Source organism: Trachurus trachurus (assembly GCF_905171665.1).
Source record: "Trachurus trachurus genome assembly, chromosome: 24".
Taxonomy (NCBI): domain Eukaryota; kingdom Metazoa; phylum Chordata; class Actinopteri; order Carangiformes; family Carangidae; genus Trachurus; species Trachurus trachurus.
This window is the reverse complement of record NC_139910.1, coordinates 24,613,259-24,640,518: the sequence shown is the minus strand read 5'-3', so window position 1 is coordinate 24,640,518 and position 27,260 is coordinate 24,613,259. Positions and strand designations below refer to the sequence as shown.

The following is a 27,260-nucleotide window of genomic DNA, read 5'->3' as shown; positions in this document are numbered from 1 at the left end:
TTTTTTTTTTTTAGGATATTGAAAGATGACATAGTTTGACATTTTGGGAAATGTGCGTCTTTTCCTTCCCGTGGAAACTTAGGCAAGAGGACTGATACAGCTAAGCTGACGAGCATTACATCGTGTTTATTTTAAAAGAAGACTGAGAGATTCATCACATAAAATGCGCCCAGTAGCCCCAGGATTTTATTCAACCACCTCCTACAGCTCAGTGGCTTTGGAATCCAGTGGCAGCACATCAGCCTCAGCCACACTTATAATTTTCCAGTCAAAAACAGTTTAATTTTATAGTTGGGGAACAAATTTTGCTGTTTGTTCACTTATTGGACCCAGACTCCCCCTCCCAAAAAGATCTTCAAAGCCTGTGACTGTTAGATTGATGAGGCTGACGTGATTCTGCCCCGTCAGAGGCTGTATCAGACCGACTGCCTCTGTGGCCACCCTGCTGTGTAAATGATAGCCATGCATCATAAAGTGAGAACGTGTGACTTGACGACCAAACGATGGGGTGTCAGGGAGGTCTGATATAATAAAATTACCAGTTGATGAGTTTCCATTAGGCTTTATGAGGTATTTATATTCATGTGTATGTGTATGTGTATGTGTGTAAGATGAAGTCTTCATCAGATTGATTCAGGTCAGGTTAACCATCTGGCTATAAACCTCTAGTCTCACTCACTAATGGAATTTGTTCCTGTGATTCTCCCCTGTGTGTGTGTGTGTGTGTGTGTGTGTGTGTGTGTGTGTGTGTGTGTGTGTGTGTGTGTTTGTTTATGTGAGTGTGTGTCTGTGTTAGTGTGTGTGTGTGCCCCCTGTACAGGCTACACTAATAAACCTAATGGCTACAGAGTCAGAGGTGGTTTGGGCCTCTTAAAAGGAAGGAGCACTTCAATGCTGCAGTGGCAGTTATGGCATTGGGACAGTTATGATATACCACAGCACAGTGTATAATGACATTTAAAGCCCTCCCTATGTACTCGACTACAGTACATAGGGATATACTGTATATATATATTTATATATAGCCATAGCCCTAATCCACTACATCATCCAATCAGATGCACTGCCCTAAATTGTAAATGTATTTAACATAGGCAGCTGCAGCAGTTGTAAATGTCATTACTGCCTTAAGGGTGGGGATGGGGCTGGTGCTGGTAGCAGCGCTGTTTGATGAAGCCACTCATTAGCTGCAATTACATGTTAACTGGTGTGATAAATCACTGTAGTTGTGATTGGAGATGCGTTTGGTTGAGCCGCTGCTTGTTTTATTGATTTGTATACTCACACACACACTGCACAGTGTCCACATACACACACAGTGCCATAGAGTGTGTAGGTCAGCAGTGTAGGTCCATGTTTCTTCACCTTGTAGTACTCCCCACATCCAGACTCTTTGCCCCACTTCCATGCTACATGCACACTGGATATCATCTGCTCTACATACTCACATCACATCAGACTATTCTTGGAGTTGGTGTAGACTGTACAACACTCTGTACTGTACTGTTTTATGCAAATGAATACGATACATGTCGGACATCAATCAAACAGTGACTAATTCCACTGCCAAATAAAAGTCACAAAATAACCTGAAAGGCCTCCCTAAAGACTGAACATTTCCTTTTTCTGTTCTCATATCTGTCTAGAGCTGTCTTGATATCCTGTGCCAATTTTACTTTTATTTTTGGCTTGCCAGCATTGCATTCTGGGACAGCATTTGTCAAGAGAACACTTAACAACTAAGCTGTATTTTTCAGTTTATTGACTGTTAATATGAAATAAGAGTAACAGAATAACTGCAAGAGAATGTTTAAAAAAAAAAATCCCATTCACTCTACTTTCTTTTCAGCAGACAAGAGGGAAAACTCGACTCAAACCAATAGAGACAAGAAAAAGATGCAAAAGAGCAAATAATTAAAAAAAGACAACAATCCACCTAAATCATTTTAATGCCTTTATTTTTATTTAATTTCCCTTCTCATCCCCCACTCTCCTCCCAGTTATTGCTTGCTTTATGTCTCCACCAGGCCAGTAAGAGTTGACTGACCTGTTGCATATGAGACCTCCTTTAGAACAGCCCCCCACCCCCACAGCAGGGGGCCTGGGACCAACTGGGTCTGAGGAACTTTTTATTTGGAAAGGGGATCAAGTTGTCTGACTCCAAGCTGTCCTGTCTCCCAAGTTAACCCCCAGGTCATCCAGACCCAGTCTGAGGGGGTCCCTTCATAGAAGTATGCAAACTCAATTCTAAATCCATCATGATATAGTCAACTATGTCATTTTTTTTTCACTTTTCTAAATTACTTTAGATAGATAGATAGATAGATAGATAGATAGATAGATAGATAGATAGATAGATAGATAGTTTAAAAATCCTTCACAGGAAATTATGGTAGTTACAGCAGCAGCATTCACATGTCATTCAATAAAAAAAGATAAATATACAGCACTATCTAGAGAATTGCAGACCTGAATAGAAAATTAATCTAATTCCCAATAAACTAATAAACCTACAAGTAGAAATTCAAATGCAATACATATAAATAAATACATCAGAGGTAAAAGACTAAAAGTAGTTAATTATTATTTAAAACAAGAAGTTCTATTTTAAAAGGAAAGTAAAGTGCTGGAGTATTGCACATTAAACTGAGCTATTGCACATTGAAGAGTTTTATGGCGGCATATGATTTCCTGAAAAAAAAAGGTAATTTATAATGACTGATAATTAGTAAAACATGAAAATCATTATATTGTCAACAAGCATTAGACTGAAGGTGGTACAGATCCAGAGCTGAGGAGATGATCAGGCCAGTCCATTTAAACTGGAAGTCATTAGACAAGATCAGACACCTTGGGAATGCTTGGCAGCTGTGATCAAACAGAAGACATGCGAAGAAAACATGTTGTGTTGGCGGCCCCGTCTCACAGCCCAGCAGGCATAACGGCGACAAAAATAAACACAAGCGAAGCCTAATGTTTGCTTGTCAGGGCTTGTAAGGTTTTCCTCCCCAAAAAAAGGTTGCTGGCATTTATGCTCACTTGACTCTTTCTCTCTGTGATGTTTCACACCCTGACTCCATCTTTCTTTCTTTCTCGATCGTACACACACACATAAACATACATTGATGCACATGTGCTTTTTTCTCTTCCTGTGTCTACAGCTGCTAGGTGTCTTGCCATCGGCAGGGGTAAGCTTGTGTATCTGTGTGTGTGTGTGTATGTGTGTATCTGTGTGTGCAGACACTTGGTAGATTAAAATGTTATTTTGCTGCTGCCGCTGCTTCTTACAAGGAGATTTTATGTTGGTGGGGTTAAAAATAGCCTGTTTCTGTGCATGTGTGTTTGTCAGCACCATGTTCCTGTTTGGATGCGTTTCAGAGAGTTCTGTCTTGTAGAAGAGGATGAGGATGTCTCAGAGTCAGGAACATTGGTCACTTCTCTCCAGTACGTTGAAGTGAGTTGAGAAATAAGTCAGAGGGGAAACATCCACGGATCAAGTGGATAATGAGTCCGAGCCTTGCTGTCTTCTGTAGTGGAGACCTGGATGGAGCCGACGCAAACCATTCATAATGGGATGAAATAGAATTCCCTTGGTTATTATGGCTGTTTCTGTCCTGTCTGCACAGTATCTCTTGTCTCCCTACTGTACAGCTCCCTCTCAACTCTCCTGTTTCCTTTCTAATGGCCTCTTTTCCTGACAACTGCAGAGTATAAGTGCTGTCGCCTTCGCTTAGTCTCACCACATCTCAAAATGCTGCTGTCAGGTCGAGTCAGAGGCTATGGAACTCCGGTCCAACATCAATTCAATTTCAGCCGTGGTTAGGATGAGATAACTGTCTATCTGGGCAGCTCTTACGTAAGATATCTTTCTCTTTGTGGCAATTACCGTGCTAATAGCCCCTCAGAGATTCCTTTTATCTGTCAGTGCTCCGTTAATAGTTGGTAAAGCTTCAGAATGAGCAGTGAATGATTTGTTTCGTGAGAGCTTTGGCCTCGTGCTGTTGTAAATCTCTCCCGGCGTTTTCCACAGGGCCACGGGGCGTTAACGGGGCCGTTCTCGCAAGTCGACTTTTGCCAGACTAGTTTTTAGGATTTCCTACATGTTGTCGCAGGTAATGCTTTGTTTTGAGGTCTAGTCAATCACAGATAAAGCACCGAAGCGATACTGACTCTGTCAACATTTGGATTATATGAGCCACAGGTTGAATCTTGCCTACTCTGCCTTTCCCCTCTGATTTGCATTTGAATGAAATCCGATGTGGTTATTATTCATACAAACATTAATGAAACCACTGGGTGATGTCACTGGAAAGAAAAGGCTTATTTCCACATTATTGAGCGAAGCCCCCGTTTTCAGATTGCATCAGAACCCGCACGGCCGATGGGATTTTCAGAGGCCGATAATAGAGGGGTTTCAGGGTTATACTTATTGAAGGAATGTCCTCTGTATTTACCATCTAACTGCTAGCTGTTGTACTCTGCTTACATAAGCACAGCCTTTGCCAGCTCAGCAGTCAGCCAGACAGGCTTTTAAAGGAACGGGGAGGTATGCAGATTTATGCAAATTGGGTTGCCATGGGGTTTGTGGTGGCGAAACCGTGGTAACGGGGAGAGGAATGAGGTTAAAGAGGGCCATGGGCTCTGGGAGGACACTCTCTACCCACAATGCCCTCTGGTGTTTGTTTACACACTGCAGTGGGTTGTGGGTTGCGCGAGGTAAAAGCCAGCCGTCTCTTAAGCCTCTTCTGCAAAGCCTTCCATGGGCACTGTGGGGCATCATGTTGATGACATGCAGACGTTCACAGTCAACATATCAGCGTCTGCTGTCACACGCTGGGAGTCAAATTGCTGGTTTCACATTCGTTTTCTAAATGTTTCTGTTGGAAAAAAGCGCCTTGATTGACGTCAGTTTAACCGACAAGTAAATATTCATAACTCCTGCTTGCAAAATCTAGGTAATCTCCACAACACGTCTAACTATCTGTATGATACTGAAATGTGTTTTTAACAAATGGGATTGTGTGGGTTTTTGAACACCACTATTTACTGGTTGACTGATCCAGAGGAATGCGCCGTCCCATCCCTGGATCAAGATTTACGCCCCTTGACCTTCGGTGTCAAGGGGCCAGAGGTGTCACCGGGTGTGACATAGCGAGAAGCTTGTAAGCTTGTATTCTTGGAATTGGAAAACACTACAGTGAACATGGTGGTGGTGGTGGTTAGTACTGTCATTTAACGGCAAGAAAGTTCTGGCCTCTTTGGATCCCTCCCCCCCAAGTCCAAATAGCTACAGGCTTATAGGCTAATTGTTAAACTAGGGTGAATGGTTGTTTGTCTGTTTATGTCAGCTCTCTGAGTGACTGGCAGCCTGTCCAGGGTGTACCCCACCCTCACCCAGTGTCTGCTGGGATGGGCTCCAGCCCCCCCCCCCCCATGACCCCTATAAGGAAAATCAATGTGGATAATGAATAAACAGAACACGCAAGGATAGATATATGAGTTGCAGTGTAGTGTTCTGTGGACAAACAATATCCATTTGCCAATCCATCTAAAAATAATCTTTTCTGTTGTATCTCACTGAATGGCCAACACATGCACACATGGACAGTAATTAAGGGTGTGGACCAACTATAAGGCCACAGCTTTGATTTCATGGGATTAAATCCAACTGGCTGCCAGATTGCCATTCTTCTAACCTAATCAAAAGATTAAGGTCATAGGGCACCGTCCCTGCAAGTGGCCTGATCATCTGGGCCTTGTTGCCGTTTGATTGTTAGGCTGCAGTGGAGCGTACTGTACCGTTGTCGGATTTTTCAGTGACACCAATACACATCCCGATCACATATAAGGACTCGTTATTTATAAATCCACACATTAACACGTCTCCTCACACGTAGACACATTTCCAGCCAGCTGTGCACAGCTTCAGGCGCGCGAAGGCGTCCGCTGACCCTGCAAGGGTGGTGACGGCGAGCGGAGGAGACAGGGGAGGGCCGCATCACTTTGCCGGACAGGATGTGTGATAGCAACAAGACACGTCTGTGTTACTGTCTGCTGGAAATACCTATAAATAAACTATCTCTCTCTCTCTTTCTGCCCTTCTTCCTCTTTCTTTTCTCTCGCCCACTGAGGATGTTGACACAACGATCAATATCAAGACATGAGAGATTTAAACAGGTCTTCAATTTCCACTCGATAGACATTAACCGCCTTTGTTACATTAAAGAGTCCCAACTGACCTCCGCATAGTTTCAAATGACTGCCAGTATAATTACACACATAGCATGTTGTGGCTCATTAGATGAAGTCAATAATGATTCCCTGTCAACTCTTGTTTTATCCAGATTGCCTGATTGATTTATGTTGAGAGGAAATGAGGTTCAGCCTGGATGCGTGGGGTGGGAAACAAGCGAGGACCCGCAGTATGTTGACACTGAACATTATTAGATCTATACTGTTTGACCTAAGCTCTCTTTTTGTCCTTTGGTGAAGCTTAATGATTTTTTCATTAAAGCCACCATGCTCACTAGCAGCATATATTGGAAAGGAATGTAACAGGGTGATTTCAGTTACAGCCTCATCGTAACACGGTTATTTTAGGACCCCTTACGCAATGGCACTTGTTAGCTCTCGTAGTTCTCTAAAAGGAGGGTCCAAATGTTCCAGGAGACTTTCTGTTTCATTGTCTTGAGTTTCAAGGAATGCATAGTCTCTCTATTCTATCTCATGAAGTTTAGAAGTGCTTGGTCCTTTCAGGAGACGTCAGTCGGGACTCGGGAGTCAAGGAGGTAAATGCTTCTCTTACATGGGTGTTGCCTGTAAGGGAGTGAGTTTTCAGGGGTAAATCCAAAACAAAGCACTTAAAGGGCCTTTCCACCGCAGAAACTCTTCGATTGGACTAAGGAGCTCAGGAATTTTATGTACCATTTAATCAGAGGAAAACACAAAAGTGAATTCCTGTATAGTAATTAGGGCTCTGGTCCGAGGGTAGTACTAGTAAAAAATCTCTTCAAGTAGTCTTAAGAAGTTTTCCATTTCATTATTGATTAATTTGATATTGTGATATTATTCACAAAGAGGTAGTAAAACCCTGGTCACAACTCAAGCAGTAGTGTTTTCAACAGTTAACACACAGCTTATTTAGTCATCTTTGTGTGGTCAAGGTCCAAGGTCCCATCACAGCTTATCAGCAGTGGTGTTTCCACAGGAAGACCAAACATGGCTTCACAGGGCTATATATTCATATAATATTCAAACCGAAGTGTGCTAAATATTTATGCCAAGGTAAAATCACTTGTAGTAGTTTTGTATTTGACACAGATGATTTCTCATGCAGTGTGGTAATTCACATGGAAAAGCACACTGAGGTGTATCTGGTTATAAGTGAGTCCTGCCTGGCGTTCCTGTGAACAGCAGCAGCAAATGATTAAAAAGCTGATTCCACCTAGTCGACCTGTCAGAGTTGCTGATATACACAGCCTGCCCTTTTTTAGGTGTAATCCATTTGGCACTTTAACTTTCACACCAGTCACTTAGTATGGGGTTTCTCTCGTCTTCCACACAGATATGCGCACACACTTATGAAAAAACATGTCTCTAGAACATACTACACTCTCACCCATGTAAATCTGCACACATACCAGAGAGTGTGTGGGGAGGTGAGGCACTCTCTCTCCTTCAGAGTGAGTGCCATGTCTTGTCAGATGGGGTTAGCTCCCCGCCAGCTGATGAGCACAGTCGAGCCTTTGAAGCCCTTCCAGGGCCCCGTGGTTTACGTGCTTGGGTTGCCAGGTTCTGCCATCCCCCTCATTAATGCAGCATGGGTGCCCACTTAACTTGTTCCTCTCTGTTCCTTTGGTCAGCTTGCCCTGGCTATGACCGAGTGAGCAGAGGAAGCACGCACTACATGCATACACATACGCATACAGAGTAAAGTGTATGTTCATATTTTTGTATGCATACATTATTTCTCTGCTGTGTATGTGTTGCCTACCCAGGAAGAAGAAATTATGGAGATGATGCAATTACTTATCATCAGTCTGCTAACTGAACTCTGTGCCTCCCCCCAAAAGCATCTGGCCAGTTAGCATGTAGCAAGTCTAACTTGGCACAGGGGGGCCTGTTAAATTACGCATGCCAAAAACAACATAACTGGGCTGTAATACGAGTAATATCTGTTATATAAAGTTTGGAGAATGGGGGCTCTTTATTATTGCCCTCACAAACCCCCCAAATAAGAGCAAAACTAAAAAAAAAATCAGCCTCTTTGCTTGCCTGGACGCTGTGAACATTAGCATGTCCAGCTAACCATCTTACTAGCTACAGTAAACTTAAATCTAAGGGGCATATAATTAGATTCTTTTTGTGTGCTCTGTTGTGAAGTAGGGATAGCCAGCCTACTTAAGAAAAATACAGAACATGTTCATTTCAGACATAACTTAAAGGGCGTGTGCCCATGCAGGACACTGCTATAGAATGTTTTACCGTAGGACATGTAGCTAAACAGGTTAGAGACCTGTTTAGAAATTTGTATAGCCTGTGACAGAAGACTTTGCCCTTTGGCACAATATTATGTAGGCTAATGTAGCCATGTGCATGTTGAAGACACTTTTACACGTCTCATGTTAAAGAATAACTATGCAAGTTCTTTACAGCAACATTGAAATTATTAATTTATTAAACAGCTTCAGAGTAATTGTAATGGTTAAATGACTTGTTACAGGGAGAATGGAGGCTCTCTGCCTTCCACCTAGCATCTCTTGGCCGAAAACCAACCAATCCACGCCTCCGCCCTGGTGTCCCAGCTCTTGTCTCGGCGGCACCATGACACATAACCTGTAATCTCTTGGTTTATGACTGATTAGACTACACAAATATACACATCGTGACATATGATATTCAACATTATCCACCGCTCCATGGATTGCTTTCTCCTCAGCTTTGTTGAAAATAAATGCACATGGCCGGGAGGAGGGTTACTGTAGCAAAACAGCGAAAAAGTGACCGAATGTGCATAGTTCCCCTTTAAATAAATCAGCTGGCAACACACAAGTCAGCTGTAGTCAGTATTTCCAACAATCTTACAAAGTCAACTAGACAATGGCTGTCATTTTAGTGGACAAGATGACTCTCTTTGGTTTGGAATGACTTGCCTTTCCTTTTATTTAAGTTTACATATCAACAAAGACATGTTTCAGAAATGACAATGAATTTTGAATCTGTCACAGTATGTGGTGCAAGAACTGACAGTATATTGACAGTTGCAACAGTAACAAACGGTAGCGGGGCTTATCTTATAGCAAAAGATCTGTGGACACAAATTGGATCAGCAGCAATAAATCATTATCACTTTATTGTCTAAGTCATTTATCGATGAAAAATAATTGATAAAAGACAACTGCCTTTCCTTCTCCTCATCAATTATTGAAAGATTGAATGAAGTGGAAGTCCTAACAATGAACACACTTTTTTATTTTTTTATTTTAAAAGTTGATCACCCGACTGGTTCGGGCTAGAAGTTCTGACTAGAAGCAGTGGTGCCTCTTCTTGATGAGGTTTCGTTTCCCCTCTTTTTCCCTAATTTTTTCCAGTTTCTTAGGTGGGCCTCATTCAGATCCCTCTTCCCAGCAATGACTCAGTATGTTCTCTCCAGACTTTCTGAAAGTTGCTGGTTAATGGAGATGTTATTGTATGATAAATTGGACTTTGTGTAGACAGTGAGGTCAGATTTCATGGAATTCACTGTACTTTTACTTAGTGTTGGTGCAGGGGAAGGAGAGGGAGAGACTGTTTAGACTGTTTCTGCTCTTTCTTCAACATCTTGAGGTAATTGACCCAACCTCCTGCCTTGAACACACATATCCACTCACACACACACATATATAAACAGATGGGTTGAAAAAATCCCCTCTTTCGCACAAACGCTTGCTCGTACCCCCTCCCTCCCACGCACACACACACACACACACACACACACACACACACACACACACACACACACACACACACACACACACACACACACAGTCAGCTTAGACGCCCATGCAACCCACGCTCACTCCCTATCGTACAAATGCTGCACTCATTCATACTCAGCACACACTTACACACAGAGCTGAGAGAATATCCATGTCTCTGTGCTAAAACACAGTGCCACAGCTGTGAATAGGAGATGAAAGCTAGAGCCGAGCCAGGAATAATAAAAACAGAGTGATTTCAATGCACTGCAGGCTCCTAAACAGCCAAAGGATCTGACTTCAAAACATGAGGGGATTCCAAAACCCAGTCCTTCCAAAACCCAGTCCTTCTTAACTTCTTATTATCTTATTTTGATGTATCAGGGAAATGGAATCCACAGTGTGCAGGTAGTTTTTTTTGCCATTACTGTAGATTCCTGGCAATATCAGCTCAGTGCCCAGTGTAAATGTGTGCACACATGGTCTAATTTTATCACACACCGCCCTAATCACCAGCATGTCTTACTCTGTGCTGTCTGCCTGTACTTTGCCTCCTTAAAGAGCGACCTGCTTTGACCTCCAATAAACTCAGTCCCACCTACTGCCTTACACTCGGGGTTGAAACATATAAAGGAAGGGCGTGACGAAAGGAACACATGTGGAGATGGAAAAGCAGTAGAAATGTAAAGAAGGGAATGGTATTGTATATTAACAGAAAGACTACACCATTGCCATTGTATGATCACAAATCATTATGTCCTTTAAAACAGTGAGCACAATATAATGCTGCCATATGCTGTAAGATATGATTTTTGTCCAATAAAAAGACCAAACCCCCCCCCACCCCCGCCAAGAAGAAAAACCAAAACCTCCCCAGCGTTGATCTGTTAAGCCATTGATTCCCACTCAATTATACTATATTATATATTTTATTTATATGGATTTTGAAACCTTTAATGCATGTTAGGAATGTGTTTTATCAGGCAACACTTGGTTTGTGTTGGTAGAATCAGTTTTTGTGGGATTTATTGACATTACTAAAAGCAAAGAATATCAACTTTATCCTGCTTATTACAAACTCCACCTACTGGTGAAGACCATGTAACAGTGTGGTATTACAGTAAGTGCGCCTTGATTTAGGATGGATTTTGAAATAAAAAATGTTTTTTACCTGCTCATGAAACAAGTCTTTAAACATACTGCGGTCACTTTTTCCCCACACACATCACCACATCAACCCTTTCACTCAGTTTTAACACTGCAGTTGTTTTCATTGGCATTCAGTTTGGATAGGGAAACGTGCCTCAATCCAAAAAGCTATAAAACTGTCTGCAGGAAAAAAAACAAAACTTGCAGCCAAAGGGAATGTTGTGTTGAGTGACTGACATTGTGCAGAAGAGGCCGTGATGTTAAGCTGTGATGGACAGATGGATTTAGGATAATTGAAGCCCAGCAAAAAAAACTAAACAAAAAAAGAGGTCACTAACACACAAGTTTTTTTGGAAGCTGCTGAACTTATATATCGATTAACAGTGACAAGAACATAAGACACAAACATATTTCCTTTTCCTCATCACCAACCTACAAAGTTGACCGGTGGGTCAGTCTCTCAAATGTCTTCATTGTTTTTTAAAGCAGAATAGAAAGACAATGGGCAGAGCAGTTAAAGTAGGAGGGATGCAATAAAACAGAAAGAGAGGGAAGCAGGGAGTGGGGCAGAGTTAAGGAGGGAGTGGCTGCTGGAAGTGGGTCACAGTGGCACTGACGTGATGAAAAGTGACGTGTGTGTGGGGGGGTGGACTCACACCACTGTCTGCGTCACCTTTTGTCCGGTGCACACACAAATACACACATTCTCACACTTAAACATGCATCAGCTCAATTCACTGGGTAAACAACACTTGTTAAGATTTTAAAATAGCTTACATAGGTGTTATAAGGGCAAGGTTTTCTCTTCTCTCTTTATCTCTCTATCTCTCTGTTGTGCACTGCTTAGCTGGACATTTTATACTTCTCTGCTTCTTCACTGGGCCTTTTACTTTATCAGCCCTTAAGATCATGCTCAGGTTATGCATAAGTAATGGCAGCCTCTCCCCTCTGTGCTTGTTGTGTATAAAGGAGAAGATACTGGGCTGTGTTTTGCAGGGTAATTATTTTGGCTCGGTTCTGCCATCTCTGTGTGATCTGTAGCTTTTTCCTCCAGCTTCATGGTGGAGCAGCGAGAGAGAGGATTGTGAAGCCGGAGGGGTTGGAGGAGATAAAAGGATGCAGGAGTGGCAGGGGAGCCAAGGAACAGTTCTATTGCCTGACCTCTCTCCCACCAGGATGATGACAGAGCCGGAGCCGGGTGTTAAAGAGAGGGTGACGGGCTTCTCCCTGCAGATCCTTGCGGCTCAGTGTGTGTGTGTGTGTGTATGTGTGTGTGTGTGGGAGGTGGTTGTGCATGTTTGGTGTTCCTGTGAATGTTCCCACGGCAGATCTGCACATATTTAAGCAGGACCACTTAATCATGTCATGTGTGATGCGCTCTGAGATTTAACGTAACCCCTTACAACACATCAAAGGCTTATAGATAGGCAGAGGGGAAAGAGAGATGGCGCTGTGTTCATGGAGACACAGAGCTCATGGCAGTGGGATTCCTCACTTTAGGCCAATTCTGGGATTCTCCCATCAAATAGGGTACGTCTGAGCTATTTATCTTAGATTGCTTATCTTAAATTTTATTTAATTAGATATAAGGAGATTAAAAAAATAAGCCCTGACAGACTTGGATGACTTTTGAGTTTATTGGATTATAGACTGAGAGCTCTCCATCACTGAGTAAAGTACAGACCACTTAAACCATACCACACACGATAAAAAAAAAATAAAAAAAATCATAAGCAATCAACATTGGTTTTCTGTCCCTCCTGTCTTTCTGAGGCTGCTTCCTTTGTTGTTTGAGTGTGCCGCTGATGACTGAAGGCTGAGGAACCTTCATCCTAATCGGCTTGAGATCTGGCTGCAGGTTAGGCCAGCAGATGAATCCAGATTAGAGGGTCAAAGGGCAGGAAGGGAGGATTACCAGCTCTGGTCACTACAGTCTCCTCTTGTAGCTACCCAACCACAGGCTAACCAGCCAGCTGACAGCACTGTCTGTACTGGCTGGCCTTAAAAGTCGAAGGGCTGGACATGAACAGGCCTTCAGGCCCAGAAGGGGCAACTGTCAGTCTCGGTGTCTACTCTCAGCTCTTGGAAAATACATGCAGTTTATGTATTTATGTACCGTTTATGCACCATAGAAGCAAGCACCATACATCTCCTCATCTGCAACTGTATTGTTTAATTTTGGCTGGCATATTTCAAGTGTCTCAGTGACATACAGAGCATTTGGACTGGCGCTGAAGAGAGAAGACTGGCTGTGTACTGACTGAGAGAACACTGTCTGACTTTCACAAGTAATCAGCTGTTTAGCTATGGAAAACCTACTGATTTATTTAGCACTAAGCATCATTTTGAGTGTAAATCAAACTTTGGCTCCAGTATTTTGAATGCAAAACGTCATACTACAACATAGTCTCAGTAGTAAATGCTAATTGTAAATGTTTGAATCTCACGAGAAAGGCATTAGAAACATATATATGCACTAAACTGGTTTTGCTAATATGTTACCGTCTATGAAAACTGTTTTAATATGATTTGTATTTGCATTGTTTAAGAATTCAGATTACAGCAGAAAGCTGATTATAACAAACTCCAGCTATTGTTTCTGACTGTGTCCTTTACAGTGCAAAATGCGGAAAAAAGTTAAGTGTGTGTATACTGAGTGTGTGTATCTTGATTGTTGATTCTGCAGAATAGTGCCAGCCTGGTTGCATAGTGATTATCAACAAGGTTATAGAAATTGTTTGGGTAAATCCAAGGTCACCAACTCACCTAAAGTTGTGCAACAAGTTGTGATTTCATGTGTGTGTGTGTGTGTGTGTGTGTGTGGTACCCTACAGCAGTGACTTCTCATCTGCATCTTACTCAACCCATCATTTTCATCAGCAACCTCCCCACCGGCTTTTCTTCCGCGCTCAGCCTCTCTGTGCTTCCACTTAGAAAACAAAATAAAATAAAGCTGTGTGCACAGTGGTGCGCGCCTCACTTAGCTGCTGGAGTTCAGTTCCTGTGCGCAGCTCGGCTTTGATCTCACTGTAAATTAAACATGCCTTTTTAGATAACAGGCTGTGTGCCACCTACTGAGTCAAACTGTACCTCCACTCTTCACACAGCTGCTGTCCCTGGTTTGAACCCGCTGGGGTTGATTGATGTTAACGCAGAATGCTGCTTTATCAGGATCGGCAGTGATGGTGCCTCTCTGTGGAGCACTTAGGCCACAATTGCACAGTTTGTCAGGTGTGTACGATGGAGGAATAGTTCTGTGACGAATGTCAAAAAAAGACGGTGATGCCTGTTTCACGGTGAATGAGAGAGGTGCAGGGAAAATGTGGACCAAATGGGGAAATGGCCCCAGTCAAGTCTGAGGTCAGAAGTTAGGTCAAGCACTACTAATCTGGGTGGGAACGCTCAGCGCTTGACCCTTGACACTCAGCTACAACTAGTTTTTTTAACACATGGGGACTTTTCACCAGGCACCGCAGATGGTAGAGAGATTTACAAAGTAACAGTTAAGATTTCCTCAACGGTTAGCTGTACTGTAGCTTTTTTTGTTTTGTGTTAATTTGTGTGATATCCATGCTTTTCACTATTGATTGGTCACAAAATGCTGTGTCATGATGTTGAACTATACTCTGGCAGGTTTTTAAAACATCTATGGACCAAAATAATCCGTTTTTTTTTTTTTTTTTAAGTCAATATTTTGATCAGTCAGCTGTTGCCAGTCATTTTTCTGGTACTTGTTCCCTTTGGCCAAAGTCCAAAAAATTGATTTTCAACTACAAAACTAATGTTCCTTCAACCTCAGCTGTGGTTTGTGCTAATTGCAAAAGTTACACACATGCTAACATGCTAAATTGCAAAAGTTAAACACATGCTAACACGTTAAACCAAGGAACTGAACATTATAGCCACCTCCTAAACGTTAGCATGTTAGCATTGTAAGTCCCGTCCTGTTCACTGTTTTCTCATAGGATTAAGCCGCTGACTCACTAATAATGACAGTCAAACATTTTTAATTTCCCATGTGTAGAAATATGTGGTTGAGTATTATTCATACAACATCTGACCTGTGCACGCTGTTGTTTTTTGAGCTGCTAGAACTATTTTTAAGTCAACTGAGTGTCAAAAAAAAAAACTGCACATATTTCAACTTTCAACTTTAACCCTCGTGAAGCTGCTCATCTGGAGAATGCTCTTTCACCACGAGGGTTTGGGTCTCTCAAAGTGCTGGGCAACCTTTTGGAGCTCTATGTGGTCAGTGTACTCCAGTGGCCCTGCCTGCCTGTTTTCCGCTTGAGGTCTTTTAAATGCTAATCACTTCTCTCTTTTCTGCTTCCTCTCTCTCTCTCTCTTCAGATTCCTCCTCCAACTACATCAGGCAGCTGGAGACGAAAGTACGGATCCTGGAGGACGACAACAACAAGCTCCTCACGCAGGTGAGGCACATGCGTCTGCGTCACTGTCAGCCTCTCAGTCACAGACATCTGTTTGCCCACTCCGGTGCTGTTTGAACTCATACCCTCGCTACACTCCTCTTGTGCAACTTCGCAACTCACCCGGAGACATGTGATCGGCAGCTGTGCGAGATAAAGTGGTAGCCTGATGCCTCTCTGTAGCCACCCCCTCACAACAGCCTGCCTGTTAGTTGGAGAATATGTTTATCCATGTTTAATTCATGGGGAGTCAGTAAGCTCCAGTAGCGAGCCGTGATGTTAGCCCCCGAGGGGAACTGTGGGAGCGGAGGAGAGAGGAGAGGAGAGGAGGTAAAAGGAGGGGAGAGAGGCATTAAGTGACAGTGACAGAGTAAAGCATTTCTCCCAAAGTTGACCTTGCTCTGACTTCTCTCAAATTTGGAGGATGGAGGCCTGAGTGAGTGCAGTTGGGAGTGTGAGAAAGAGGGTGGGTGGATTTCTGGTCTGGTTCACCAGGAGGTCGCATGTCAGTCTGCAGAGGTGTGTGTTACACGCACACCACAGACTCCTGGTGAAATGTAACTGAAGCGTGTAAGTCATTTCAAAATCAAAATGTATAGAAATAGCATAAAATATCTACAGCATTGTCTTTCATATATCATTTGTTGTCTTTTTTTATCATGAGGTTTTCTGATGTGACTCAGTTTAATTGAATGTCAGGCTGCAGACAGCTGAGCTGGAATTTCACACTTAAAAAGACTTTTTGATTTTAAGCTTTTATTTTTTTTTTTTGTGATTTTTCTTCCCCCAATTATCTCACATCAGATTTATATATAGGCAACTAGGGATTGTAGGCTGGAATACCAACCCTAAATGATCCTCATAACCTTTAAGTGCTACAATTAGATGTTACACATTGTCAAGGCAAATAATATGAACCTGCTTCTAAAAATGAGTTAATGGCCCTTGTTCACTATTGAAGTGATAATGTGTGTGTTCTTTCTCTGAGATGAAAACCTTTACATCTTCTTTTATGTTTTTTTTTTACTGTGTCTATATGTTTTGTGGAGCACAGGAGGAAAATATTCACAACGTAATAAAATTAATGAAATATTAAACCAATCCACCATTATGTTCTTCTCTCTCCAGGCTTATAGCCGCTATAGCTTATCACAGATACAGACGAAAAAGGTAACTGTCTGAAATGCCACTGTTCGTTGGCTTCTCTGCTTGTCAACCAGTCGAGCCTCTTCTCGCTTTTTCCTCCCCTTTTTTTTATCCGTTTGGTGGTGGGACTTTTCTCAGCTTTGAACTTGTTGCTTTCCCTTCACACAGAGGGTGGACACACTAAAAAGGACCACCTGTAACAGCGTAACAGCCGAGTGAACTCAGTTGCATAATGAAATGTTCAACTTACGCTGACACTTTACAAAAGCGTGCTGAATCAGGTTTGTGGTAATGTTTAAAGGATACACAGGATGCTTTATTGCTGAGATGTTGGAAGAGAAAACTGATACCACTCCCAAGTTCTGTTCACACAGTAAATATGAAGACATAGCCACAGCTGGCAGGTGAGCTTAGTTAGCATGAAGACATACAAATCATTTGGTATCAATCTACCTATCAGGGGTCTTCAACGTTTTTCAGGCCAAGGGCCCCCGACTATATTGTCTGAAATTGTGTTTTATATTAAACTGTACACATATTTGTGCATTGGATACTTACCTATTCACTTAATACAGAGGTTTATATTCATGTTTTTATTTTAAACATGGAACCTACAATGAGTAGGGGGTCGTCCCACTGCCATTTATAAACAGACCTTGTTAACTGTCTGTCAATTGCATGGTAATCATGCAGACAAGCTATTCAAACTGACGTTTTTATTTTAAACACAAATGTGAAAACGAAATAATATAAAAAATAGTCTAATCAACCAAACATTTTGCGACCCCAACCCCCCGTAGTACCTCTGTGGACCCCCTAGGGGTCACGGACCCCCTGTTGAAGGCCTCTAACCAAAGAGGAAATACAACATGCTGTGGTAAAGTATCTAACCATCTGGTGGTCAGGAAGTCATTGCACCCAGCTGAGAAATATTCTAGCTCATAATCCCTTTTAAAACCAAGATTTATTATATATTTCTCTGTAGACTCATGTTTTGTTTTTTTCTCTTTTAACCAGACTAGCATCGTTCTGCTTGTTGTTAAACTAAGCTGTAACTTTATATTCATCATAAAGACATTAGACTTGTACACATCTGTGGCATTCATCCAAACAAATTCGAAATCTCTGTCAAAGTTTTCTTTAAATCTATGTTTAGGCCTGTGGTAAGTTTTATCAGTGAAAAAAACCCCAAATTTACGACAAGGTGAAGCTACACACATTACCATGGAACTGAATCAGCTCTCTGACACAGCGTTGTTGTCACAGGCACAAAGGAATTAGGCTGTGTTACCTTGTAAAGGTCCTGCTTCTGTGTCCAGTCCTGTTTTTTTGGCCCCTCTGCGCTCTGCTGGCATGCTGTGCTAATGAATGAACACAGGTGGAGCTGCTTGTATGTGGCCTATCTTGGCAAGAAAGCCTTCCTCTGTCCTTGTTTTGCACCGCGCAGTCAGTGTTTGGTGGTACGAAGGTACCCCAGGTGAATGAATGCTACATTGTGCTTTGGTGCATAAATGACACACGCTTGTCCTGGCTTGTCGGGATGTCTGGGGGGTGAATAATTTAAGATACGGAGGCAGGTAGAACTGGGCATCCATAATGCATGGCCAACAACTGGTATGTGAGTGCAACTGAGGAACCTGGGAATGTCTGTCTGGAGTTAAGAAACATCTGGATGCTTGTGTTATTAATAAACTTTGATTTCTTGAAAGTGTACACCAGTAAATAATGAAAAAAGAGTTTTTTTCCAGTTTACTATTTAATCTGACTCTTATGTAATAGCCTACTTAATGGTGTGTCTGAATGCTAGTAGGTGGCATCGTTACAGTGAATTAGTTGCCTCAATGGACATGTTGCCTAACTTCCTGTGTTATGAAACTGGTCCAGTGAAACTTGTGTTAAGCCTGAAGGAAACAATAGCCTCTTATCACAGGAATGTTGACCCAAACAAGCTTGGCTGACAGGTTGTTACTGCACCGAAGGGACAGGGGCGGGAGATAACAACCTGCTCCCACCGCAGATATTAAGTCCCACACAGCACAGGTGTAAACACAATGAGAAAAACAGGTGTATTTGCACACGTGTGTGTGTGCGAACCCACACCCTCAAACATTCCCAACCAACCACACGTGCATGTACACGATTTGTTCTTTAGCTTTGATTCCCAATTCTCCCAACCAGTACTTTTCCCTATTAATTCAGTGAAGTGTGTCTGGCTGTCCCTACATGTTCACTGCCACTTGATTATTAACATGTAAGAGCTCGGCACGAGTCTGAGACGCACACGTGTGACACACTCGGATAACTGCAGGCTCACAGAAATCATTTTGTGAGAGTGGACACCTGAATGATGACAATTTGTGGCTCATTTACTGACACTTAGCATAGCTGATTTATCAACTGAAAAAATGTGTTGCCTCAGATTGGCTAAAAGCAGGGGTGGGGGGCTTAGGACACAATAAACAAACTGTTATGCCACGTCACCTTCCCGCTGCACCATCCCATAATATAGCTCATAGTGAAAATGGAGGGAAACCTACGACTGGAAAATCTTCAGGATTTGGGGATCTTCTCTTTAATAAAGTGATCACCAAAAAGTAAACTTTTAATGGGGCCTTAAAGGGATAGTTCAACATTTTGGCAAATTGGCCCATTGCCATAATCCCTATAGTTTTAGGAGTAGGTTTGTTACCTTTAATTGTCGGTGCAAGCTGTTTTTAGAACGGCGGAGCAGAGCCGTGAGCTGCTCAGAGCTACACTACGGAGGCTAATGGGATTTCTTGGTTTCCCTCATCAAACTCATCAAATACACAATCCAACAACTCCAAAACGCTCTGGTGGACAAGTTGTGACCTGCACATTCACCACGCTATGAGATAATAACAGAACGTTACGAGACACAGTTGTTTTTGAGGTAAATTCATGCAAAACCACTGATGCACGTTGCAGTTGGGGGCAGTTTTCCGGCAAGCAGTCTCTGCATTTGGCTTGGATTAAAGGTAACAAATCTACTCCCATGACTATAGGGATTATAACAATGGGCCAATTTGCCAAAATGGTGAACTATCCCTTTAAAGGAACTATTGTATATGTTTCGCTAATGCTACACAACATTTGCACCAACAGCTTTTCTCACCAGGAGCTTCAGCCATCATTTCATTTACAAGAAGACAGGTTATAATACAGCACTGGCTCTCCAGGGCTGCCTGGATGCTGCAATAAAGTTGTATTGTAGAATAATGGGATGGGCCAGCCGGGTCAGGGCTAGCTGGTTAACATGCTGGCTTCAGTACAAGGGGAAAAAAGAAGAAAAAACATACTAACTGCTTCCCACCTCTGGAGACAACACATTGCGGGTTGGGGCTGGACTCTCAAATAGGTTAGGAACAGAATTGCCCTTGCAGTCAGGAAAAATGATTATTTCAGACTACAGTGTCTAGCAGGGATTAGTCCTAAACTGCTTGTGTCCTGTATGAACCTGTGGTTGTTGGGGGAGCGTGCTGCCATCCTCTGTACCCTTGTGTCAAGGCGGCGTCACCCCCCACACCTCATAACTCAAGCAGGAAATGATGCGTGGCGTCCACAGCTTCTCCCTGTCAGCTCCAAGAACATAGTGATGGATGGATAGACGGAAGGAGCCCGGGCTTTAGCCAAGAAGGCTGTGCAGAGGGCCAACTGTCCCCCCGCTGTCTGGCAAACAAATAGCTTTGTTGGTCTCAGTGGTCAAGGTCAGGTCAGGGAAGGAAGTAAAGTTGGAGACGTGTTGGTTTGTTTGCAAGACTGGATTCGGCATAATATGAATCATAACTGGATAATGGAAACTCCCTTAGAAGATGATGATCTTAGCAGGTCTGCTTATTCTCATTGTGTTTTTACGGCATACAGAGCATAGACTACTGACAGACGCAAAAAGCCCGGAGAAATGACAAAGAGATGTTAGCAAAGGTGCAGAATCGAGGGCATGAATATGGAAAGCCAAAGGGTGGATCAAGAAGTGCCAAGGGAGGGATTGGGAAAGGTTAGAGGAACACTAGCGGGATACTGAGCTGGAGGAGAAAGAGGGGAAGGGGACATCAAAGGACAGAGGAGACGAGGTGAATGCTGATTGTGTGCAAAACCGCATGCGAGTGTGCACCTGAGTTATGTGACACAGAGAGAGATAATACGGAGGCAGACAACACTGCACAATGTCCATGCATCTATAGACGCGCACCCACAGCTCATTGGGGTTATTTATAGCCCAGCGCTCCCAGGCATCACGTGTGTTTACACACCGCGCCGCGCACAGAGGGAACATTAGTGCGTGACATGAGAAATGTCATAAGGAACAGTGGTGTTGCCGTGTTCTCTGCCCACGGAGGGAAGCGAGGCTGGTTACTGCCCCCAGGAACCAGTGGTCTTTGGCTGCTAATGAGGACAAATCTGAGGAACAGTGTCCCTGCGTAATGTCCCTTGATGAAGCACGATGCGATACAGCCCCGGTGCTCTGAAGGGCCTTTTTTTTTTCTTCTCGAAAAAAAAAAAACCCTCACAACAACTACAAATCAGCTTTGCAAAGGAAGCGCTTGAAGCAATGTGGCGTCAGAGTGACGACGAGAGTGCAGGCAGGTGCCTGCGTAGGAGGGTGGGGTGGTGGGGTGGGGGGGGCAGACCCACAGAGTCCTAAATGAGGATCTAAATATACACAGTGGACCAGGCGGAAACATTAGCAGGCTGATATCATCTGACAGTACTGGTTATTGTAGACATGAATATAGGCAAAAACACAAAAAGAAGTTGTAGAGTAAAGTGCAGTAAAACATATTTTAATGGCATTTCTAACTTTTTCTCAGAAGTGCAGCTATTCCATTGATGTGCGTTGACTTGGGTGTTGTGTAAGTGTTGACCACTGTTGCACAGACAATTGCCACTTTGGGGATAATAAAGACCGATTGAGTTGAATTTAATTTAATTACTTGAATAATCCAAATAATACAATTCCTGTGACTGTAAATGAAGGTGATAGAGCTTTTGGTTCAGCTATGCAATATCTTTTCTCAAATGAAAATCTAGGCCGATAAATAAACCAGCCAGGTATTATTAGTTGATGTCAATAGCCTGTGTGCTGTTTTACATATCAGCACATATAATAGGTAGTAGTCCAGAAATGTCACACACGTGGTAAAAATATATACACTGCCTGTCCAAAAAAAAGTTGCACACTCTAATATTTCGTTGGGCTGCCTTTAGCTTTGATTACAGAATGCATTTGCTGTGGCATTGTTTCATTGTTGCATTAATTTTTCAAAAATTCTCAATGGGGTGAAGGTCTGGACTCTGTGGTCACGTTGGACCACATTTCTTCCTTGAAGATGATGGTTCCCCACTCTCCTTCCAGTTTTTAATAATGCGTTGGACAGTTCTTAACCCTATTTTAGTCTCAGCAATCTCCTTCGATGTTTTATTTGCTTGGTATGCCAATAATTTGACCCTTCTGAAACAGATGAACATCTTCTTCCAACATGGTTGTTTAAGAAATGAGACTGCATCAGTTAGGGTTAAATAAGTTGTTGCCAGCTGAAACATAATTATCCATGCAGTAATTATCCAATGGGAGGCTCTTACCTATTAGCTTAGAATGGTGACTGTTTTTGGGGACAGGCAGTGTATAAGTTGGGCTCTACTAATGTTTACGGTATACAGTATGAGGGTAAAGTAGGTACAGTAGGTTCTGTACAACGGTACCAGTTACAGTGAAGCAAAATACATGTGACACATATGTTAAATATTAACATTTGAGATTAATTTGTTAATTTCTAAGTCAAAGTAAGTTGGAAAAATGTGATGCGAGTTATTTAGAAGTCAAGTCAGTGCCAAACTCCAAAGGTGGTTGAAAACACGCATTCAGAGAAACACTTAGTTGTAGATATGTATACAGTAGATATTTTTAGTTGTCATGGCTCTGATGCCTGGTCTCTGTGTATTTTTTTCTGTTTATATGTTTCACAAACATACAATGTTGTATTTTGTGTTTGTACGCAGCAGTGTAACCCAGGTGACCTTCGTGCCCTGAGGAAGGGAATGACCCTCTACCACTCAGAGTCCCAGCTGTCCTCGCTGCCCCAGCGCCAGGAAGCCATGCACATGGTCAGTACCCAGAAGGCTCACACACACACACACACACACACACACACACACACACACACACACACACACACACACACACACACACACACACACACACACACACACACACACACACACACACACACACAAACACATAAAGACTCACACTGACGCACAGGAGGGATGCCCATTCATACCTAACCACTCAAGCAGCTATAGTCAAAGATCAACACTGTGACACTGCTTGTAACAAATGTTGTTATGGTTTAATTACACACACACATACACACACACACACACACACACACACACACACACACACACACACACACACACACACACACACACACACACACACACATATACACACACCATTACACACACACATGGTTAATTGTATGGAGGACTGTACTGGAGCAGTGGGATCAAGTCAAGTCAGCTCTAATTCACTTTACTGCTAACTCTCCAATTATACCTCCACAGGCAACCTCAGTCTCACACATGACGGGAAATCACACACACACACACACAGAAGGAAGGGGGGGGATAAAAGACTAAAAGACATGAGGCGGAAAAAAGAAAAGAGGAAGAACAGAAACCAAGTCAAAGATAAGACAGGAAAATGAAGAGGAGTCTGCCTCCTCTGCTCTCTCTCCTGTACCTCGGCCCGTCAGCTCCATCCTCCCCCCTGGAGCCTGTTTGAACTAAAATCCCACTATGAAAGTAATAATTCTCTCCAATCCACTGCCACCCGTGACCCTGCCACTGTCTGGGGAGGAGAGGCTGGATAATTGTTTTCCGCCTGCTTAAGGAAGGTCAGAGTCGGGCTATGCCACTACCCAGAGGACTAAATCTTCCCTGTGTAAAAAATCAATATTATGTTTTAATCACAGGCCCAGTGTGAGGCGCAGGCCATCTCGCACCCCTTTAAGCTTGCGGGGTCAAACCCCACCCCTCCCTCTGGAGCCTCCTGCCACTCAATAACGTTCATGAACCTTGACCCGATGGAAGGTCTCTCCTACAGGAGGAAGGATAAGATGGAAATTATCTTGATGGTTGTCTCCCTGCGTTTCATTTTACACATGAAACAAGGTCACGGTATTGACATGAGGTATGAATTGTGGTCTCCTGCAGACATGACATCTAGTTGCGTTGTGAAATTATCTCATTAGAAGACTGAGGATGGGTTTGTATCACTGCATTTCAGATACATTTCATCAAATTGGAGGATTTGCATTTGAGAAAGGCTGAAGTTAAAGAAAGTCCCTTCCTTGTTGGAAGATGAAGAGGGAGATTTAGAGGGAAATGAGAGATGTGGGGGCCAGAGAACTTAAGTGAACTGGACTGTTGCTGTGTGTACCCATCCTGATCTATCAGCTCATCCTTTATATTTAGTCCTTTGTCTCACGTTCAGGCCCACTTTCAGGTCAGTGAGTGTGCATGATACTGTCAGATAGATAGAAAACAAGTGAGAAAGATGAAAAGAGAAGATGGATGGAGGAAGAGAGCAGCCAGCCAGTGTGATTCTCACAACCACTTCAACCGTCGACTCGGATTCTGTACGCTCAAAATGCAAACCATTGATTCTGACAGCGTTTGCTCCCCTCCCTCATCCTGCCAGGCCTAAATCAGGCCTGTTTATGCAGGCCTGATTTAATAAACATTGCTTGGAGCTGGCTCATGCTCAGACTCTGCCTCTGCGCTGTCCAAATCCTTCTCTTTACCGCAGCGGAGAATGAAGTGAAAAGTTCAACACTATGACACTCAAAGTGTTTACGCATTTCACATAATGGCTTTAACCCACAGAGCAGAACATCAAACAGAGGTGACAGTGATTTACATATTTTTTTTCTGGTGGTTTGACTTCAAAGTCCAGTGTAGAGGAGCTGTATTGGAAATGAAGCTGTTGTGACCTTAAACAAGAAAAACTCACAGTGGAGAGTGTGTTTGTTTTTAACAAGGGGCTTGTTATTTTATATTCTGTGTATCATTTTTTATTCAAATGTCGACTTCCCCCTTTTAATAATGAGGGGATGTAATAATAGGCTATCACCCTAGACATTTCCTGTGTCCTTATTCCTTTAATAATCACAAGTTTTTCAGACCATTTTCCAAACTTGTCCATTCATTTCAACCCAGTCTGAAGATCAGATAGCAGATCAGACTTCCAATCAGGTCAATAAAAATGACTGGAAATGGAGGCCAGATGACAAATGCAGAAAAGTGACAACACACAGAAAAATGAATAAATAAATACAAATTAAAACTGAATAACACAAAGAATACACAGACTGACAGGTTGTAAAAAATAAGGATAAAAGCAGATGGGTCATTTAAGAGCTTGTTGGTGCTCTCTGAAACTTTAGAGTGTGCTGCTGAGCAGCAACCTTTTCAATGCAATAATAATATAATAACCGAACCTCACATTAACCTTTTCATTCTATTCATGATGTCTGTGATATTAAAGCTCATGAATACAATGCTATTCATCTGCCGGCTTTCACAATTGATCAAGTAAGGGTTGACTTTATTTATCAGTGTATCATTGTGAGTATAACGTCAATTTTACTTTGAAGAATCACCATGTTCCTTTGTTTCTATCTCACAGATCAGTCATATTGACCTCTCACTGCCTCAGGAAAGAAATAAATGCTTATTTTCATTGCAGGGGTAAGAAAAACAGTTATTCCCACGGTTTCCTATGGCTGTCAGGCAAAGCATTTGTCAGGCCATAACCCTCAGGACCAGCAGAAAAATCAATTTTTCATGAGGCTGATGTGATATGAATAGACTGTTGGGCAGTTTCCACAAACCATCCCTCTTGGCTGCACTAGGGTTATTACTTTATCTCTGTGCCATTAGGTTTTGTGGGCCCATTCTGGCACCCAAATGGGGGCCGGCAAATGGATCACCAGTGAGCTGGGGAATTGAACCTGGGCTAACAGAGCCACGGAGCTGTGTCTAATGCAGGACCCCGATGCCAGGTTACAGTGAATGGTGCCATTGTGTGTCCCAGAGATCTCTGTGTCCCTCTAACAGTGAGGTACTGTCTGGAACTAACCAGGGGGTGGGATGAGTCAAGCAAACCCCCTGGTTCTCTTTCTGGCTGGCTGCTCCCATCACACCAGGTTAAATCACAGTGTGCATGTAGCAGACCTGGCTGGCAGTTGAATACACGGCCAATGCAACAACAAAAAATGACAGAAAAACCACAAGCGGAGGAGAGGTGATCTGAGGCGGGGTGAAGGGGATGGCATTTTCAGTGCTACAGTGTAGGGAATCTCTCTGGTCGAATCAGAAGCACACACCCACTGATAAGGGGAGAGTGGTTTATGTTTTCTTTACCGAGCGAAGCGTCTCGGGTGTGGGTCAGATGAAGAGCTCTGTGAGCTGCTTGTCATTTGACTGCGGGGGGTTAACTCTGTGTGACAGCAGATGTGAGGAGATACTGTGGGCTGACAGTGTGCAGGGACCATGTCCTCCAGATGTTGTGGGCTTTTTAAGATCTGGCTTTTAACCTCTGTCGCAGGTCACCCTCCCTCGTCTCACATACAGTATTTGCTCGTTCTGCTCTGTGCACCGTCTCTTGAGGAAGAAATGACACCAACAAAAATCTAAAAGTGGTCTCTTCCCTTTATTATTCATCCTCTCCCCTCAGGGTACGGGTCGTCTCCCTACCAGCGAGTCCTCACCCGCCACAGGCTACCTGTCCTGCGTCCAGAAGCCTGAGGCCGTGGTGCACGCCATGAAGGTATGATATGTGATCAGATTGTTTTAGAGGGTTCATTTAAGCCGCACTTCAAGTTTAAGAGCTGTAAAGCCGTGTCACCTACAGAGCTATTTAAATGTAGCTATGTAGGTAGTGAATAGCATAGTTATGGTCTTATTTCTGATTGGTCAGTTTTTTTCTTACCTTAGTAAACAGCACTAGACCAAACTGAGCTGCCGAAACCAATCTAGATCCAAGTTCAGACAATATTCCAATTCTTGATGTTTTCTTTTTTTCCCCCTATATATATATGATGACATAAGACAAGGACATAAAGACAAAACCATGTGTTGTCAAATCTGGGTCGTGTGTGTGTGTGTGTGTGTGTTATATATATATATATATATGTATAATGTGTATATATTTGTGTATATACACACACACACACCCACACCCACACACACACACACGCATTATTGGTTGTTGCAGTATTACTAATTAGTATCATGATCCAGTGTTACCCTGACCCAGATCTGTCACAGCATGGTTTTGTCTTCATGTTCCTGTCGTATGTGACACATATTTTTGTCACATATGTTCTTGTCTTGTCTCTGTGGCCTTTGTTATTTTCACACTTGTTGCTATCTTTTATTGTTTGTTTCTGCACAATAAAAAAGGCTCAATACTTGAGTATCTCTTGCTTTAGTGCAGAATTGATACTAAAGTTGAAATTTTTAAATTCAGTTAAATATACCTAAATCAGATCTTTTT

The 27,260-nt window shown here is 42.7% G+C and overlaps 1 protein-coding gene across 4 annotated transcripts in view; it reads left to right on the top strand.

The window, feature by feature from the left end:
- The window catches only part of ccdc85cb (coiled-coil domain containing 85C, b), a 49,172-nt gene that overhangs the window by 18,083 nt on the left and 3,829 nt on the right, over positions 1-27,260 (top strand). Inside the window, exons 2-6 of one of the 4 annotated variants that reach the window (XM_084000770.1) lie at positions 3,162-3,188; positions 15,456-15,535; positions 16,661-16,702; positions 22,697-22,801; positions 26,439-26,531. In XM_084000770.1, coding sequence (XP_083856896.1) covers positions 3,162-3,188; positions 15,456-15,535; positions 16,661-16,702; positions 22,697-22,801; positions 26,439-26,531 — 347 coding nt within the window. The remainder of the gene's footprint in view (positions 1-3,161; positions 3,189-15,455; positions 15,536-16,660; positions 16,703-22,696; positions 22,802-26,438; positions 26,532-27,260) is intronic. The other 3 variants (XM_084000771.1, XM_084000772.1, XM_084000773.1) reach the window with 3 other exon arrangements.